The 19,355-nt window shown below is 44.0% G+C and overlaps 1 protein-coding gene across 6 annotated transcripts in view; it reads right to left on the bottom strand.

The window, feature by feature from the left end:
- Positions 1 to 19,355, bottom strand: part of twin (CCR4-NOT transcription complex subunit 6-like twin) — a 264,806-nt gene that overhangs the window by 242,197 nt on the left and 3,254 nt on the right. For all 6 annotated transcript variants that reach the window (XM_075878739.1, XM_075878738.1, XM_075878735.1 and 3 more), the window contains exons 2-3: positions 5,354 to 5,497; positions 3,767 to 4,030 (exon numbers count right to left, since the gene is read on the bottom strand). In XM_075878739.1, coding sequence (XP_075734854.1) covers positions 3,767 to 4,030; positions 5,354 to 5,489 — 400 coding nt within the window. In that variant the 5' untranslated portion in view covers positions 5,490 to 5,497. The remainder of the gene's footprint in view (positions 1 to 3,766; positions 4,031 to 5,353; positions 5,498 to 19,355) is intronic.

The following is a 19,355-nucleotide window of genomic DNA, read 5'->3' as shown; positions in this document are numbered from 1 at the left end:
CTAAGGTACTCGGCTGCTGACCCGCAGGTCGCGGGTTCGATTCCCAGCTGCGGCGGCTGCATTTCGGATGGAGGCGGAAATGTTGTAGGCCCGTGTACTCAGATTTGGGTGCACGTTAAAGAACCCCAGGTGGTCAAAATTTCCAGAGCTTTCCACTACGGCGTCTCTCATAATCAAATGGTGGTTTTGGGACGTTAAACCCCACAAATTAATCATGTTTACTTGCTTCGAGGGGAATGTCTCGGCAGAGTGGAACCAGTCGATGACACGCGTTGTCCCAGGTGACACGCGTTGTCCCAGGTCGCATACCATCAATGCTGTTTCCTCTTCTGATCCGTCATCTGCTGATGTATTTGGCCTTTCCATCGCTGACAACCTTATGGCGGTACAGTGTTCCCAGCTTCTGGACCTGTTGCAAGAATATCGTTCTTCTTTCGATGTCGGGCGAAGTTATCTCGGTCACAACTCCGCTGTTACGCATCGCATCGACACTGGTGCCCATCTACCTTTACAACGTCCATATCGCCTGTCGCCTGCTGAACGTCGCGTAATTAATGAGCATGTTGACGATATCCTGCGACGCGACATTATTCGGCCCTCGGACAGTCCATGGGCGTCTCCTGTTGTTCTTGTTGCAAAGAAAGACGGTTCTGTGTGGACTACAGACTGCTCAATAAGATTACTCGCAAGGATGTTTATCCACTGCCACGCATCGGTGACGCGATTGACAATCTTCATAGAGCCGATTTTTTTTCTTCTCTCGATCTGCGCTCGGGGTACCCATGGCTGACGACGCTCGACTGAAGACCGCCTTCGTCACACCAGATGGCTTGTACGAGTTCAACGTCATGCCGTTTGGTCTATATAATGCACCTGTGACCTTTGAGCGCATGATGGACACTGTTCTGCGCAACGTGAAATGGTACACGTGCTTGTGTTACCTCGACGATGTCATTGTCTTCGCTCCAGATTTCTCTACGCATCCGAAAAAAGTTCTCGCACGTGTGAGCAATGCCGGTTTGCAACTAAATCTGAAAAAGTGCCGCTTTGCAGCATGGCAACTCACAATCCTAGGGTACGTCGTGTCCAAGGATGGCATTCTTCTTGATCCTGCCGAGCTTCGGGCCGTGGCTGAATTCCCCAAACCTGCATCTGTCAAAAATTGTGTAGTCTCGTGGCCCTGTGCTCATATTTCCGACGCTTCATACGAAACTTTGCCACGATCATATTACTGCTGACGAAGCTCCTTGGAAGTAACAGGCCCCTCAATTCGTGATCATCCGAGTGCGACGACGCGTTCACGAAGCTCCGCCATTTGTTGACGTCGCCTCCCATTTTACGCCACTACGACCCTACAGCCCCAACGGAGATGCACACGGACGCCAGCGGTGTAGGCCTCGGTGCTGTCCTAATGCAGCGCAAACCCAGATTCCCTGAATATGTCGTAGCATATGCAAGCTGTACGCTCCAAGAGACAAGACAAACTACACCATCATGGAGAAAGAGTGCCTGGCGATCATCTGGGCCCTTACAAAGTTTTGACCTTATTTGTATGGTCGCCCATTCGATTCCGTCACTGACCATCATGCACTATGCTGGCTTTCATCATTGAAGGATCCCTCAGGCCATCTCGCCCACTGGGCTCTTCGCTTACAAGACTACGACATCCGCGTGCTGTATCGCAACAGACGCCAGCATGCTGACGCCGACGCCCTCTCGCGCTCCCCTCTACCTCAAGACGACGTGCCCTGCTCAGTAACCTCAATTGCTGTATCTGCCATCGATGTTGACATCCTCGCTACCAAACAGCGAAAGGATAATTGGATCGCCCCGCTGATCGACTTGCTCTCTGATCCGTCCGCAACACCACCCACACGTGCCTTGCGTCGTCGAGCTCACCATTTTACCACCCATGACGGCCTCCTACACCAACGCAATTACGACATGATAGCCGGCAGTGCTTAATCGTCATACCCCGCAGTCTGCGGTTGGAGATATTTGAATCTTTCCATTCTGATCCGCCATGTGCGCACTCTGGGGTATCCAAAACTTACCACCGCATTTAACAACGCTACTTCTCGTGCGGGATGTACCGCTATGTGCAGCAGTTTGTTCGCTCTTGCCTCGCTTGCCAACGGCGCAAACCGTCAGCACACATGTCGCACGCCGGTCTGCAACCGTTACCATGCCCTGACAGTCCGTTTGGGCGCGTAGGTATCGATTTGTATGAACCACTTCCTCTGACGTCGGCTGGTAATCGCTGGGCCATCGTTGCTGTAGACCATTTAACGCGAAACGCTGGAACCACCGCTCTCCCAGCGGCTACTTCGCGCGATGTTGCGTCCTTCCCACTGCATCGAATCATACTGCGCCACGGTCCACCCCAGAAGCTTCTCAGCTATCGAGGCCATGTCTTCTTGTCAGAAGTCGTCGAAGCCATTCTGACGGAGTGCCAATCTGTCCACCGCAAAACTACTGCTTATCACCCGGAGACGAATGGCCTCACCAAACGCTTTAACCGCACCCTCGGCGACATGCTTTCGATGTACGTCACCACCAACCACACGAATTGGGATAATATACTGGTCTTCGTCACCTACGCCTACAACACCGCCCCTCAGAGTACGACCGGTTTTTCAACTTTCTACTTGCTATACGGAAGGCACCCATCGCACACCATGAACACGATACTCCCGTACACGCCGGATCCATCTGAGTGTGCACCTATTTCTGAGACAGCCAGGTTTGCTGAAAAGTGTCGCGAGCTTGCCAAGACTTTTACAACACATGAGCAAGAGCGGCAGAAGAGTATTCGTGATGGCTCCACCACTTGTGAGCCCACGTTCCTTCCTGGTGTGCTTGTATGGCTCTCGATCCCGACCTCTGTAGCTGGCCTCTCTCACAAACTACATCACAAATACGAAGGCCCCTACCGTGTCATCGAGTGCAGATCTCCGGTCAACTATCTGATCAAAACCGTCAAACAATCTTCGGACATGCGCCGCCGTGGGCGCGACATCGTCAACGTAGAGCGCCTGAAGGCTTATTATGACCCGCTCATAGTAACAAGCTGTTAGATAGCCAGGCGGGGCCCTCTTCGACCCTGGGGTAATTGTACCGAAGCTTAACTCTGAAATGGGTCGACTCTTGAGTACCTTCTAGTGAAGCTACCCAACAAGGATGCCACCCGCGCTAAGTGTCCGTGCTTGGCCGTGACTGTCGCCATTGTGTATGCTAGCTGGTTGACGGCTAATAAACACCTTAACAACATATCTACACATAATGAGGCAACTTGTATCTGTTCTAACATCTAAAAAAAGAATGCCCCTAGTACAAAGAACTCGAACAACAATAATATGAGTGTATTAAGCACTCTAATTCAGGATATTCACTAAATACAAAGAAAAAAGAAAACATAAGGGACAGGAACTTGTCATGGCATAAAAACAAAACTAATAAATGTTGAAGCATCATGTGAAACCTTTATAAAATAGTATTTTTATAAAAACAGCTTTTTTTTTTATCTGCATCTACCCTGAAGAAGACCTACTTGGATGAGGAAAGCCAGAACAAATGGCCAATGCTTTTAGAGAAGAGACAATTCAAGAATAAAGCTTGTTTCTAGCCCGGTCCAAATTTTCTCATTTGAGCACGGCCTATGCAAGTAGGTGACATTCAACATATCGTTACAAACAAATCAAACCTTAGCACTTTTTGGAGCCGTGAAAAGTTTATGTAGATAAAAAAGAGTGTGGATATATCTCACCGAGAGTGTTCAGACGGAAGAGCCTTCCCAACTCATAGGGAAGTACTCGAAGATGGTTGTGATTCAAATGCAGCTGCTCCAGCATTACCATATCACCCATCTCAGCCGGCAGAGAACGTAGCTTGTTGCAGCTTAGATCCAGGTGGGTTAGTCCTGCTAGTTGGGAAATGCCTGGCGGTAAGCGTGTCAGGCAATTGTCATTCAGGTACAGGCAGCGTAAATGTGATAACTGCCACAGTGCAGGGCTCAGGTTACGGACGACACCTGTAACAAAAGAACTGGCTCACTAAGAGAAAGAGCAATGAGTAAAATAAAACATTCAGGTACAGGCAGCGTAAGTGTGATAACTTCCACAATGCAAGGCTCAGGTTACGGATGACACCTGTAACAAAAGGACTGGCTCACTAAGAGAAAGAGCAATGAGTAAAATAAAACACACAAGCATTGCAAGAATAATTATAGAAGTGTTATGCCACAGACTTAATGTACTTCAGAAAACACTCAAAGCTAATGAGACAAAAAAACAGGCTGCTAAAGGTTTATCACCGCACCATCCACTACCTCTGCGGGTCCTTTCTCTTATAATTGTCATCACAACAGACAGTGAAGAGTATACATATCTAAATATAATGTGCTCTACCTAAATATTTTGGGTTGCTGGAACAGTGAATGCACATCACATGTACAGTTAAGAGATAAATACAATGTGCTCTACCTAAATATTTGGGGGTGCTGGAACAGTGAATGCATATCACATGTATAGGTAACAACTACAATGACTGATCCAAACTTGCAATGTATGTGATCCATGACACAAATGGTGCATATCTTGTGTTTTTCAAATAAACATATGTAAACAAATATATAGTTTTCTTATGTGTGAATACCTGAACAAAAAGTTGGAAAGGAAGCAGTATATGGATTTATCTGGCCAGCTTTGTTGTCCACCTGCTGACCCAAGGCTCAAATGGTTAAAAATGAATACTTTATTCTGAAATGGATGCCAAGGCTTCTGAAACTCATTAGAGTAAATATGCTTAAAAATGTTAATAGATATGAGCACTTTTTTTAAAGCAAATAGAAAAAAGAAAAAAATACATCAGAATTTTCAGGCACGTAGCCAGGGCAAAAATTGGCTGGCTGCACCGAGTTGAACGATGAATATAGACTAGAGAAAAAAAAAACCTCGTTCAAGCATGTTATTTTCGGCAAAATGTGCATAAAATAATACTGTGCAGTGACATCACACAGAAATAGCTTACATGCTATACTTTACTGGTTTTAAAATCAAACAGATGCTCCCTCCCCCTCAACCGAGGCAAGTGACACACATTGCAGTAGTTACCACTTCCTCCAATGAGTCGAATGTCACCACAGTTTAGGAGACAATACTCTGCTTTTTCTCTCCTTCGATTTCTTTCTATATTTCATATATGTATATCTTTGCTCCTCAGCATGTATAAGTTGCATCCATAGGCTTTTTTAAATCAAGAAACCACATCAGGCTTAAGATCACAAGAATATATGGTCCCAGACAAGCATGAATGGCCTTCCAGCCTTGAGTACACTGCTCTTTTTTTCCCCCACCTGTTATCTCCAGCTCTGGCCAGTAAGATTTTTTCCCTGCAGCCAATTCTTCAGGGGACATGATGGTATGTGGCATGCGTGTAGGGTTGTAGTCATGCTTTTCTTTATCCTTGTCCCTGGAACCTGTCTTCGACATGGGTAGACCTGGAAGGTAAAATGAGGAAGGGCATAAATTTACAAACAGCTCCGGGTATGCAGAATTTGCAGATAACAGAGCTTTAGAACATCATAAGTACAACTGAGCTTGCACCTTCCAAAATCACACCGAGAGTAAGTTACCTTGTGTACAATAGCCTTTAGTGAAATGCTGTGGAGTGTATCCTATGATCTTCAGCACTGATCACTTAAGCTTATATGCAAGAGGCTGTATAATGTCAGAGTAGCATAAATGCCTGGATGAGGCAGCTCTACATGTGTGTAGGCACAGAAATGTAGTACATATATGCAATACATATTTGGAATATGCCCATTAAGGTGCATTCCACATTACCACATATGCAATGGTCCAATATCTGTTTATATATTCATCAAGGAAACTTCCTTATAGTGGTAATCAGACTGAACAAAAGAAACCACAAAAGATAAAACCAACTAATTAAAAATAATCAACAATAAGCAGAAAAACAGAATATTTGTGTTGTTTGTAACCATGACATTACCCAAATTCATTAATGACTACCATGACCTCTACACCCTCCAGTGAATCTTGAATCGTCACTTTGTCAGCACTCTGAATAAACAATCGCAGGGTGACATAGATTCTTTCTGCAAGGAGTCCATACTGCCACCAATCTGACTACCATTGTCCTCATCATCTCCTAGTTAAAGAGATTTTAATTGCACTTCCATGACTCTAAATAATCTAGGTGACCAAAATTGGAACGTAATGTCTCAATAAAGTAATGCCATTTCAATGTGACAGAATCCCCTTTCATAGAACATACAATGCACAGCATATCATAAACATATACTGCACAGTTGTTCCTAGAAGACAGCTCTATACCACCAAAAGAAGTGAGCATTTTATCAGCAACCTTTCAGGAGAGAGTAGTATACTGAAGTGCTGTCCTCAATGTTAAACCCCACATATCAATCAATGCTGTCCTCAATGAGCCTGAGCATATTTGCTGCCTGCTAGAAGCAGACAGCACAGTGCTATGATTTAAAGCACAGTGCTATATTTTAACTTGACTGGCTTCCTCATTGTGGCCACAGTTTCATTTAAAAAATGCCACTTTCATTTGCAAACCTGGCCACAGGTAAACTACATCAGATGGGTAGGCTAGTGTCAGCCAGCAAAATAGCCAAAGCAAAACAAACAACATCAGCAGCAGTGACAACATAGCTCTGCTTGCAGCAGATGGTGATGCCACTCCACTGATCTGATTAGGAAAAATCTAATAAAAAACAAAGGAGTGCAAGCTACCACACTTTCATCAACTTGCCAGACTACCATGGGTCCCAAACACTTTGTTTTCAGATACAGACAACCAACCACATTTCAGTGTAATTTGGTAGTGCTACTGCCACAAATGCACACTGCAATTTTTAATTTATGGACTCTTCATTTTCACAAAAGTGCAGTACTACGAAAAAAAGGGTACATATTCCTAAAGGTACAGTGAACAAGATAGTGCTACATAATGTAGCTGTACTGTGATCAAGGTTTTTAACCTAAACTTCTCAAATGGTTACTTGAAGCAAAATGTCACAAGATTCACAAAGGATCTCACAAAAACAGGTTTTTGAATGCAGATCAGCTTATTTTGATGCATGTTACATACAACATAATAGTAATTTTTTCATCTATTCCAAGACTATACAGAATATCAACTTTCTTAGCGATGCCCACTCTAGCAATTTCTTTTTAATATCGCATGAGCATTGAATCAAGGTCATGATAGCAATTAATATCGGCAAGATGTAACGAAATCTGATACAGAAGCGAAAACACACCCTGATGCGTGAACTGCCTCTGCTAAGCTGTTGACTTAAGCACAGTACACCGTGTTAGCGTTACCTGCATGATCACATGTTCAAAAAGCCAGCCTGAAGCTATCACCCTATTGCTGATGTCATTGCTTCCTGCCAATATTAGGCACTATCATACCTTGAGGTCAACAGTGGTGCAATATTGTTAAAAAATTGCAAAAATGCACATGTCTTTTGGTCTATGCTTTTAAGGGTTGTATAAGTTCGGAAAAGAATTGGCCTTTGCTGCGGCTTTTGTATCTTTAACCCACCAAGCTTTCTCAAGAGTGGTGGGCACCCAAGTGCCGGTAAGCAAAGAGGACACATTTACATAAGAGAAGTTTTAGGAATAAGCAGCAGTTCAGCCGTCACAAATTCAGAATTTTCCAAAAGCATGGTTAGCTTTTCAGAAATATGTGAAACAAACTCTGTTTGAGGAGGTCGCTGCGGTCGCCGAGGTGAATGGACGCTCTTCACGTCGGCTCCGTTCTCATAGAATGATTTCGCAGCGAATACAGCCAGGCACCGCTCGGATTTATATACCATCTGATTCTTCTCGTCACCGAGAATCCGAAGAGACCATATTCTAAGGTGGGTGATCATTTTTCGAGATTTTAAGACCAAAAACCAGCCCCCACCAAGAAGCGTCTACTATTCCTACGACCGGCGCTCCGCGTCGACTGGGGCGGCCTCACGATAGCCAGGCCTTGGCGTTCACGCCATACAGGCCGTAATCATCAATAATGAAGGTATCGCAGCAGAATGAAGATGCCACCCAACGGGAAGACGAAGACGTCACCCAACAGGAAGATGACACAGGCAACGGGTGGACAGAAGCTCGAAACAAAAAACGTGCTAAGAAAGGTAGCCAGGAACGTTGTGGTAGCCCTAGCCCTACCCGAACGCCTAGAACGCGCGGTGCAAATTTGATATCCCAGATAACCAGAGCCAGCAAAATGCCAAGACTGCTGACAGGCGACTACAAGATAGTTATAAGGCCAGGAGGAGGACTGCAGCTATCCAAGCTCAGCTTAACAGAGCTAGACAAAGCTGTGTACGAAGCAGCCGAGCTCCCTTATGAAGAAAGAGAGGCGGACACGATTTGTCCGAATAATTTCCAGAACATCTTGGTCGTCAGTACGCCAAACCAAGACCATGCAGACAAATACCAAGGTATCAAGCACATCAAAGCCAACGACAAGTTGTATGAGGTGGGAGCATACGAGACGGCCCCAGAACTCACTGCCAAAGGTGTAATCAAAGGAGTTCCCTTGAACGAAACCCCACGGGACATCACCGCAACAATTATTACTGCCAGAAATCCTACGGCGATCGCAGCCAAACGTCTTGGCAACACCACGACAGTGATAGTCCTTTTTGACGGCAGCAGAGTCCCGTCATGTACAGAGGAGTGCTCACACGCTGTTCACTATACAGGAAACAAGTTGACTTTTGCAAACAGTGCAACAGACTTGGGCACAGGAGCGACGTGTGTTGAAGGCCAAACGACAAGCTGTGTGCGGGTTGTGGAACGCCTGATCCGAGCGAGAACCACCGCTGTCAGCCACGATGTCAGCTGTGCGACAAGGATCATCCCACGGCCGACAAACTCTGCAAGGCCAAGTTCAAGACACCCTACATCGTAAAACAACGCCAGTGGTTCCGACAACTTCAAGAGACGCACGAGGAGAACTACCCCCCCACCACCAAGCCAACCGAATGCGGGAGGTCCGAATTCCGGACGAGGGCCACGCCTGGGTCCAGATCAAGATCCTGCTCCTGCACAACGCCACGCGGCCACACCTCCCAGTCTCCGGGACTGAGAACGCGCACTTCGTCCCGTTCCAGATCCCAGTCTAAGCCAAGGGGTAGCAATGGCCATCAAGGGAACCCGGCATTCACGGTGAGCTGGTCAGACGTGGCTAAAGGGACGCGCCCTGAGCCTTCGCGGGAGACTGGGTATAATGTCAGTGATATAGCAGAGCTGAAAAAAGAAAACCCTGAGATTAGAGAATTGATATCACAGCTTACTCGGGAAATTCAAAGGCTTAAAAACAGCACAGATAGAACTTCTAGTCAAATGCGTTCCACGGCCCAAGAGCGCTTCGAAGAAATTCCAGATAACCGAATGGACGAGGACAGTACCCCGCCACCTCTCAAAAGAAAAGCTCAGGTGTCTAATGAAAAAACTACGGCACAAACGTCGAACATTAATCAAACATTGTCTGAAATACAGAAGGCAGTTAAGGAACAGGCAGAGGCAACCAACAACCTCGCGCTTGCAATATCCATGATCATGAATAGACTAGATAAACTCGAAGCTAACGTAGCCAATCTCAACCCTAGGACACCTCCAGTACTTCGAGCTGCCAACCTTCCGATGAGCACTGAAGGCAATTCACACTCATCTCAGGGCACCACATCAGCGGCTATATCAACTAATTTCATGAGGCCTGCCTCCTTCCTCTTCGATAGCCAACTCAAAATAGGGAAGCCCAGAAAGAGAGACAATTATTTGGCAGTGGAATTGCAGGAGCTATGAGGGGAAGAGAACAGTCCTGCAACAACACCTTAGATACAGAACCAAAACAGATGTTCTAATTTTGCAGGAAACCCATGGTTTAGCTAAGCTACCGGGATATCAGGCAATCGGCCCCACAACAGGGGATATTAGAACACTAACCACTCTTGTAAGGAATGGACTCGTAGCAATCTGCCACAACACCCGCATCACAGAAATTGAGCAAATGCTAGTACAACTTGCCCCTACAAGAAAAAAATCTCCGAGCATATTTATTCTGAATTTGTACAGCAATCCCACACACATACGACAACGCTTCCTTGTTCTCTTTAAGAAAGACATAAAAATAGCAGGGCCCAATCCACTCGTCATAGGTGGAGACTAACGCTCCACACAGTGCTTGGGGAAACGGATACACAAGAGCCAAAGGAAAAACGTTATGGCAGGATATTCAAGAAACAGGCTTAACTCTCATCACCGACCCAGACTCCCCTACGCGTATGGGAACTAGGCTTGCAAGAGACATCACTCCAGACTTAACGTTAGTTCGTAACGCGGGGGCCGCTAAATGGAAAAACACATTCGATGACCTGGGGAGTGATCAGCATCGTCGAATATTAGAAATCAGGATAGATACCATGGCTGCCACAGAAATTCAGAGAGATTAGATGGACCGACTGGGATAAGTTTCGGAAAGTCAGAAATGCGAAAAAACAAGACGCTATCAACAATATTGAAGATTGGATCAAAGATGTCAATAACGACGTCAGCGAAGCAACGCGAACTATCACTTCAAGTCCACCCCTAGAGCAGATTGATAGCGGTCTCGCACACATGTGGGAGGCCAAGCAATCACTGCAGATTAGATGGCGGGGACAGAGGCATAACAGACCCTTGCACAAGCGCATAGCCAAGCTGAACAAACAGATCGAAGAACATTGTAAGCAGCTAAGCAAACAGCAATGGGACCAAGTTTGTAATAGTCTCGACGGCCAAATGAATGCTGGCCAGACATGGCGCATGCTCAAACACCTGCTAGACCCAGATAATACTAAATCAGCACACAAGCTAACCTTGCGTAAACTGGTGCACCGGTACAATGGCAGTGAGGAGGACTTTATCGCTGCCCCGCCGCGGTGGTCTAGTGGCTAAGGCACTCGGCTGCTGACCCGCAGGTCGCGGGTTCAAATCCCGGCTGCGGCGGCTGCATTTCCGATGGAGGCGGAAATGTTGTAGGCCCGTGTGCTCAGATTTGGGTGCACGTTAAAGAACCCCAGGTGGTCGAAATTTCCGGAGCCCTCCACTACGGCGTCTCTCATAATCATATAGTGGTTTTGGGACGTTAAACCCCACATATCAATCAATCAGGACTTTATCGCTGAGGCTAGCAACACGTACATTCCCACCATGCCCGTCGTAGAGCACGGACCATATACTGGAGGCGCGAACGAGCTCTTAGATGAGCAGTTTACCGTGGCTGAAATTAGGGCTGTGCTACAGAAGCTGAACACCAAATCTGCACTGGGACCAGACGGGATCACCAACAGAACACTACGGAACCTTGACGACCAAGCCATAGAGAACATCACGCAATATATTAACAAGTGCTGGACCGAGGGCACTATTCTGAAACAGTGAAAAAAAGCTAAAGTAATCTTCATCCCCAAGCCCGGGAAACCCCCAGATCTATCGGATTTATGCCCCATATCACTAACGTCCTGTGCTGGGAAGCTGATGGAACACACTTTTCTGGACAGAGTCAACACCTATCTTGAGGAGAACGAAATCTACTCAGATTCCATGTTGGGCTTCCGCACACGGCTCTCCACGCAAGCACACGGCTTTCCACGCAAGACGCCATGCTGCAAATTAAGCAGCAGATTCCAGACAACAAAACAAGAGCAACCCGAGCGATCTTAGGATTAGACCTTACAAAAGCCTTCAACAAAGCATCGCAAAAGGAAATATTACATCAGATCTGCCAATTAAGCTAAGGATTGAGAGCGTATAACGATGTCAAGGACTTCCTAACAGACAGAACCGCATTCATCGTAATGGGAGAACTGAGATCTGAGGAAAGACTTATGGGCAGTGCTGGTACCCCGCAGGGTTCGGTCATATCGCCAATGCTGTTTAATCTCATAATGATAGGACTCCCAGCGCGGCTTAACTCAATAGACGGAATACATCATTCAATATATGCAGATGATATCACCATCTGGGCGTGTGAAGGTAGTGACGGAGAGATACAGCAGAGGCTACAGGAGGCCGTCACCACTATTGAGGAGTATCTTGAAGGTACTGGCCTCGGGTGCTCGCCAGATAAATCTGAACTCCTCTATCGCCCCACGCTTAAAGGCAGACCACCCAAGGAATACAACCGGGACCGTACTTACGAAGAGATCCAAATTCACACCAAAAACGGCAGGACTATTCCTATAGTACAACAAATCAGAGTCCTTGGACTCATTATCGAGTCTAAAGGTACAAACGGCAAAACCATCATGAGGTTAGTAACCAACATCACCAACGCAATATGGCTAATCAAGAGAGTCGCAAACAAACACCAGGGCATGAAAGAGGCTCACATCATCAGACTTATTTATTCATTCGCCATAAGTCATATTATATACGTAGCGGCATATCTAAACTGGTATACAGCCGAAAAACTCAAGATCAACACACTCATACGAAAGGCGTACAAACAAGCTTTAGGCCTTCCAGATAGCACCAGCACCGAAAAACTGTTTCAACTGGGCTTACATAACACTTTAGAGGAGCTGATAGAAGCGCAGCAGATTGCCCAGTAGGAGAGACTAGCCAGCACGCGCACAGGACGGAGTATCCTTGACAAGTTGGGGATAAATTACCATAGCCAACAAGGAAGTAAAGTGTCGGTTCCAAAGGTGATCAGGGAAAAGATCCAGGTCCCCAATCTGCCCAAAAACATGCACCCCGAACTTAATCAAGGCAGAAGAGAAAGCCGCGCTAGAACTCTACTTAAAGCCTATGGCAGAAACAAGAAGGCGTTGCTCGTAGACGCAGCGGAGTACCCTAATCACAAATCCTACGTTGCGGCAGTAATAAACACCGACCGCAAATGCGTAAGCGCATGCTCCATACGCTCTGATAATTCAGAAATCGCGGAAGAAGTGGCTATAGCACAGGCCATAATTTTCCCAATGTGAAGGTATATCATCAGCGACTCGCAGTCAGCAATCCGTAACTATGCACGAGGAAGAATATTTCCCGAGGCAACTAACATACTCCTCCGTAGGGCAAATCTCATATCATCTGAGGAATTCGAAGAAAGGTATATTATATGGTTCCCAGCCCACACCCCGTGTGCGTCCCCCATTCCCAACCTCAACGAGGAAGCTCACCGCGTAGCGCGAGGTCTCACTTATCGCACTCGCGACGGAGCTTCACATGAGGTACCGGGAGGCAAGGAATGGTGGGAGAGGGACAGAATGTTTAGGTTCTGCGACATTATCCAATTTTACCAAAAGTCGAGGCGCAGATTTCCACCACCTAGCTCCACATTAGACAGATCTCAGGAGGTTGACTGGAGGCGACTTCAAACTAGAACATTTCCCAACCCGAAGCACCTAAATCGCATCTACCCTGAACTATTTCCAGATGACTTTTGTAAGCTATGTAGATTGAGGCACTGCACCCTAGAGCATATTTTATGGGAATGCACACAGATACAGGACGCCAATGCAGTCTCCCCAGAACAGCTTGGGGCGCGGTGGAGAGCCGCGCTGATCAGCTCAGATCGGGCAGATCAAATATAGGCCATCCAGCGAGCACGGGAGGCGGCTGAGACAGGGTCTCTCCACCGCCCCTGGCGCGGCTTAGGGCCCATGCCTCAATCCGCTGGTTAAATAAATAAAGTTTGCTCACTCACTCACTCAAACTCTGTTTATTAAGAAAGAGAAAGAAGACAACCTGTGATTTGTAGCACAAAGCCACAAGGAAATCCATATAGATTTCTCAGAAAGAAAGCCTTTTAGTTGCCGAAAAATTCATCCTAGTCCTGACCCCAAAGCAGGACGAAGTTGTTGGCAACTAAGGGGTTTTCATTCTCGGAAATCCATACCGATTCTTTGTGGCTTTGTGCTACAAACCGGCGGTTGTCTTCTTTTCCTTTCTTAACCCTTCCGTCACCTTGCGGGTTTCGGCAGAACTGATTTGCAACTCTATTTATTGAAACAGTCGCACCTTCCCAGTGAACTTTTGAGGCTGTCGTCACTTTTTCATATATTTGTTCAGTATTCCTCAGAATACCGGAAATAACATAAGCTCACCCAGCTAATAAATAAAATAGACTGAAAACAAAGATGATCAACTCACAAATCACTGATAACAAGAAAAAATGTTTTAGCATTGAAACCAATTAACTTTTTTTTACCAAGTTAGATAGGAAACTCCAATTACTCATCAGTAATGAACTTCTCAGCACTATCACTATTGATAGATATGTGGGGTTTAACGTCCTAAAACCACCATATGGTTATGCGAGACGCCGTAGTGGAGGGCTCCGGAAATTTCTACCACCTGGGGTTCTTTTTTAAGCACTCAAATCTGAGCACATGAGCCCACAGTATTTTCACTTCCATCGAAAATGCAGCCGCCACAGCCGGGATTCGACCCCGCGACCTGCAGGTCAGCAGCCAAGCACCTTAGCCACTAGACAGCCGTGGCGGGGTCGCTATCAACATTGCAAAATATCCAAAGTACACATAAACTAATTAGTTGTAGGATTTTGGTCAATTTCCTATAGCTTTGCAACAATAATCCCCACGCAAGACCAGTGATAACAGATTTTCATGCAGAATCTTAAATAGTAAACTTTGTGCGTCTACTCTTTTTACCCAATATAATTTTTGTTTACAAGGATACATGTCCTAAATCAAATCTGTATTCCACTCGAAATTAGTACTTCAGTTTCTCTCTCACATGAAGTAAAATTCATTCAAATCAGCTATGCAACTATCCAATCAAATTATTTCTTTATTCTGCATGTGTTTGGACAGGTGGAATCAATGTTGTTCCTGAGCTGGTGTCCTTTCAAATACATAGTGTAATCAATGATGGTAAAGCTATAGGTATACCATTGAAAGATATATCTTTCTTTTTTTCATGTAAAGCATGTATATTTACTGCACAATAGCTGAATACATCAAAATAAGCTCCCATGACATAAATGTTGTGACAATATTATCTTGTAACTTTTTTACTCTCAAAACAAGAATCTTCAAACATTCTAGTCAATAAACAGTATAGTGCCAAGGGTCATGAACATTTAAGGAATAGACTGAAATGTTCACATTATTAATATTCAGTACAAAATATCACTAGCAGAACCAACAAATATGCATATATATATATTTACTTTCCTTTTGTACAATAAATTGCCTGAAATTATAGCGAGGTGTATGAGAGGCCTATGACAACTTTTACATGCATGATAAATGATAAGCCATAAAGGAGGATAAATAATGGAAAGAAGTCCTCTCACATCCTGAATTTGCTTTTTTTTTTTTTTTTGCAGTGCAACACACAGAAAAGTGATCGAAAAGCAAATCCCAAATTTTTATCTGAGAAGATACTGTTGTACATGATGTACAGTGAACCACTAAAGCTTACGGACCATGCAAGCACATGGACTGTCCCCCCCACCTACCGTCGATTGCAGCATTGAGTCTTCCTGTTATTCACTGGTATATCAATTTTCTACTGCCACACTGTGCATTGTTTGTTCATGTTTTCATGCAGAGTGTTACTCTGGAATATGGCCATCAGACTTCCACTATGATACCAGCATCAGGGCTATCACAGAAAGCCCCGAACTGTGTGCCGCTAGGTAAATATCACTTTGTCAGAAAGATTGCAACAGATAACAGTTATGGTGATATATTGTTCTTGAGACTAAACAACACAATCAAGTAGCAAGCCATTATAGTTACACGACTTCAACTGCAAATAGGCTGGCTGCTATTAAAGCAACCATGGCTATGACTGAGGAAAGTTGCCAGGCTTTTAACCGCTAAGTTAAAAGCCCATGGCCCCTAATATTATAAAACACGAGCTCTCAAACATATACCGAAGTGCACCGTGCGACCATAGTGATGCATGCAAAAACAAACCGAAACCTAACTGATATTCTGACTACACACTACTTCAATACCGAATTTCTTTTCCAGCTCATATTTATGGGCTACAATAGTGAAATAAATTTAAAATCTGGGTCGTTGAGCTTTACACAAAGTAATATTCTTAATACCTCTACTGCATATGACTTACAAGTTCCACAGATGGTATGCAATACTCAAGGCTAACAGTTTTTGCAATGGCCACATTCACACCACGAAACAGGTCAGTGTTTCCTGATAGCATTTATGCACAACTGCCCTTTATTTAAACTCAGTGTTAATAAAAAAAGCTTCAATTCTTAAAAACGACTAAGTTCTATTACATTATTATTAATACATAGTTTTATTTTTAAAATTTTCTCTTGTTTTAGTTTTATCACTTGCAGCTCATTATGCACATTCTCATATCACTCCCAGAAGCACACAGGACAACATACGACTGGCTGGTAACTGCACCTACTTCGCAGTGTTGCGTGTTATTTCACAAACCTGGTATTACACACAAAAGTTCCCTTGAGGCAAAATTTTTTGATTGCACATAAAGTTTCATGTCCAACCTTGAGTACCTGAACAAAACCTTCTGAAATTGTGTAGAAGCTTTGAATGAGGCACGGCAAGTATTAATTTTAAAAGATAAAACACTTTACTTTTCTGCGCTCAAGTTATTTCTGTTCTGTATGCATAACGATGTCATACAACTAGTCAGCTAAATATCACAAATTTTCAGTAGATGAAGCAGATAAACATTCAGTGCCAATTAATTCCATACTTTATAGTCAATGTGCAACAAGGTTGGTGAAGCATTATGCTCGGCATCTTATACCATTATAACTCGGCTTATGCCACAATAATTTTGGCACCACACACTACAGCTTAAAATTTCAATTGGACACACTAGTAGTGATGCTTTCTCTCCCCCTTCCACCAATGACAAAATTACAATACTCAGACTTTCATCATTTGCTTATTTAAATGAACTTGCAAAATGGTATGTTATCTGGTTAAGCCAGATAGCTTGTTTGCTAAGTATTTGTTTTTTACATGTTATTGTATTGGCAAAAAATTTGAAACAAAACAGGGGACGGGGGTCAAGCCACCTTCACCCCTCACTCCTTAACTCATGTGCCTGTTCAATTGATATTAAGCTGGCATATGAACGCTACTGCAGTGATGTGTGAGTCGACATAATAAATATAAACATGAGCTGACCTAAGGGTGATAGTAATGCTGAAGCTGAGTAGATAGCACGAGAGGTTTGTAAAACAATGTGGAGCTCACCTAGACTCACTCATGAAATAAACCTTGCCCTTAGGGCTCACTCAAACTCATGCTCATCAAAGTTTTCCTCAACCAAACGCGCTCATACTCAGACTCGCTGATATTTCACTCAATCTGACTCACCAAAATATTACTCACCCAGACTCGGACTGATGGCTCTATCCGAGTCTGAGTAAGTTGACTCGTGAGTAATTTTGCCAACCTATGATTGGCACATTCTATGCCTTTATTTCCCCATACATAAGATAAAGTGCCCAATGAACTAAAAAAAACAGCTTAAGGAGACAGAGCCACTAATTCACTGCCACTAACTGCAATATGACAATGAGCTACAATTACCCGTGTTTCTCGTCCCTGTTTTTAGATTTTGTACATATCGCATTACAGATGAGCTATCTCAATAATACTGGCTCAGGCATTCTGGTAAGTGTATCTTTTAGTTTTTCAGCCTTTCAGCCAGGGGCCACAGTACTCGTGAGCAATCACTTTTGCTAACGTCACTGTATAATGATGAGCCAAGCCAATTCAAGTAACAAAAGAAATGTCACACCCACCATGAGATCATCACTTTTGAATGACATAGTTCTGAAGTTCTTTGACAGCATGACATCTTTTTAAGGGCATAAAATACTAAGCAGAGAAATTGCACCGCAATGACAGATGGAGAATAAACTTCTTGGCGTTTCGAATAGGTTATCTCATTTGAGTAATCTCTGACTACAATGCCAAGAATGTGTAAGAAAACACAGACATTGTTTCTGCGAGCCACAGCTCCTGTGAATCCCTCATGAGACCTAGGCTTCTCACATTTCATCAGCAATTTACAGACATGTAAGCACAATAAAGCAATATGGGATTTTAGTGGCACGACCGATGATTGAATCACTTGTGCTCCAAATCACAAGCACAAAGGGCACTCAAGCTAGCACACCCATGTTCCTTCATGAAATACAGTGTTTTTCACTCAAAACAAAATGAACATTGCTATACAGGAGCCATACTACTGGTGCCAGAAAGGTTATTCAAGGGGCTGAACCATAAAAGACCAAGAAGCTTCTAAAGTCAATTTGCGTGGACCCTAAGTATTGCCAACGTTCCTCTTATCAACTTGTAATACTAAACTACAGCACCCACAGTGACAGCAGCTTGGCCTCTTCTCTTTTACATGCTTCAAGGTGTTGGACTGTGTGATAAGTGTCGAACTAAAACTAAGGCCAACAAGCTGCAGACTAACAACCAAGGCAAGCTTTCAGCCACACCACTTTTCTAGCCATCCCACTGTTGTGTTTTCATGACGGTGGAATAAAACTGCTCTTTTTTCCTTTTCTTCAGGATTTCAAAAGAAGCTAAATTCCACAACTATGCCCTTGAGTCTCTCAGTATATTTAAAATTTAGAAAATATAATTAGAATATATAATTAGAAATATAATTGTAAGTGTTCCCCCTAAAATTGTGCAGTTCCTCCCAATATGCACAAAATGTGCATACAACACTAGGATGTTGGGAAGCATCTCAGAATTAATGACAGCAAGAAAAAAAATCAAATGCAGTCAGCATTCCGCATGTGCCCATGAAAACAGAAATTGCCAAAATAGAATATATCTCTATTTTATATCATTCAACAAATAGTAATTCATTACTTTTACTAAGCAACAAACATTATCATATAATGATGGAGGTTTCACATTCTAATGACACATGTGTGACTCAAGCTGTAATGTTTTGTCAAATGAACCTATTTTGCAGGTTCATTCACACTGCACACAGCAAATGTCACCATGATATTGACACTATATCGCCCCAAAGGAATCAACTAAGAGTGAAAGAACTCAGTATACAAAGGAAAATTGAAGCATATAAAAAGCTCAGCAGTAGTAGCCTCTCAGCCCAAAATTCGGCATACTCTTGATATGAGATCTCTGCCATACATATCCAAAACATGGAAAATAGGTCTTTCTGTTAGAATGCAGGAATGTATTACACCTACTTTACCATTTGACTGAATGTTTTTAGCGCACCCACACCAGTTATATAATGACTTGACTCCACTCACCAACTTGTCTTATACAATGT

The sequence above is a fragment of the Rhipicephalus microplus genome, chromosome X (assembly GCF_043290135.1).
Source record: "Rhipicephalus microplus isolate Deutch F79 chromosome X, USDA_Rmic, whole genome shotgun sequence".
Classification (NCBI taxonomy): Eukaryota; Metazoa; Arthropoda; class Arachnida; order Ixodida; family Ixodidae; genus Rhipicephalus; species Rhipicephalus microplus.
This window is presented reverse-complemented; position numbering and strand designations above follow the sequence as displayed.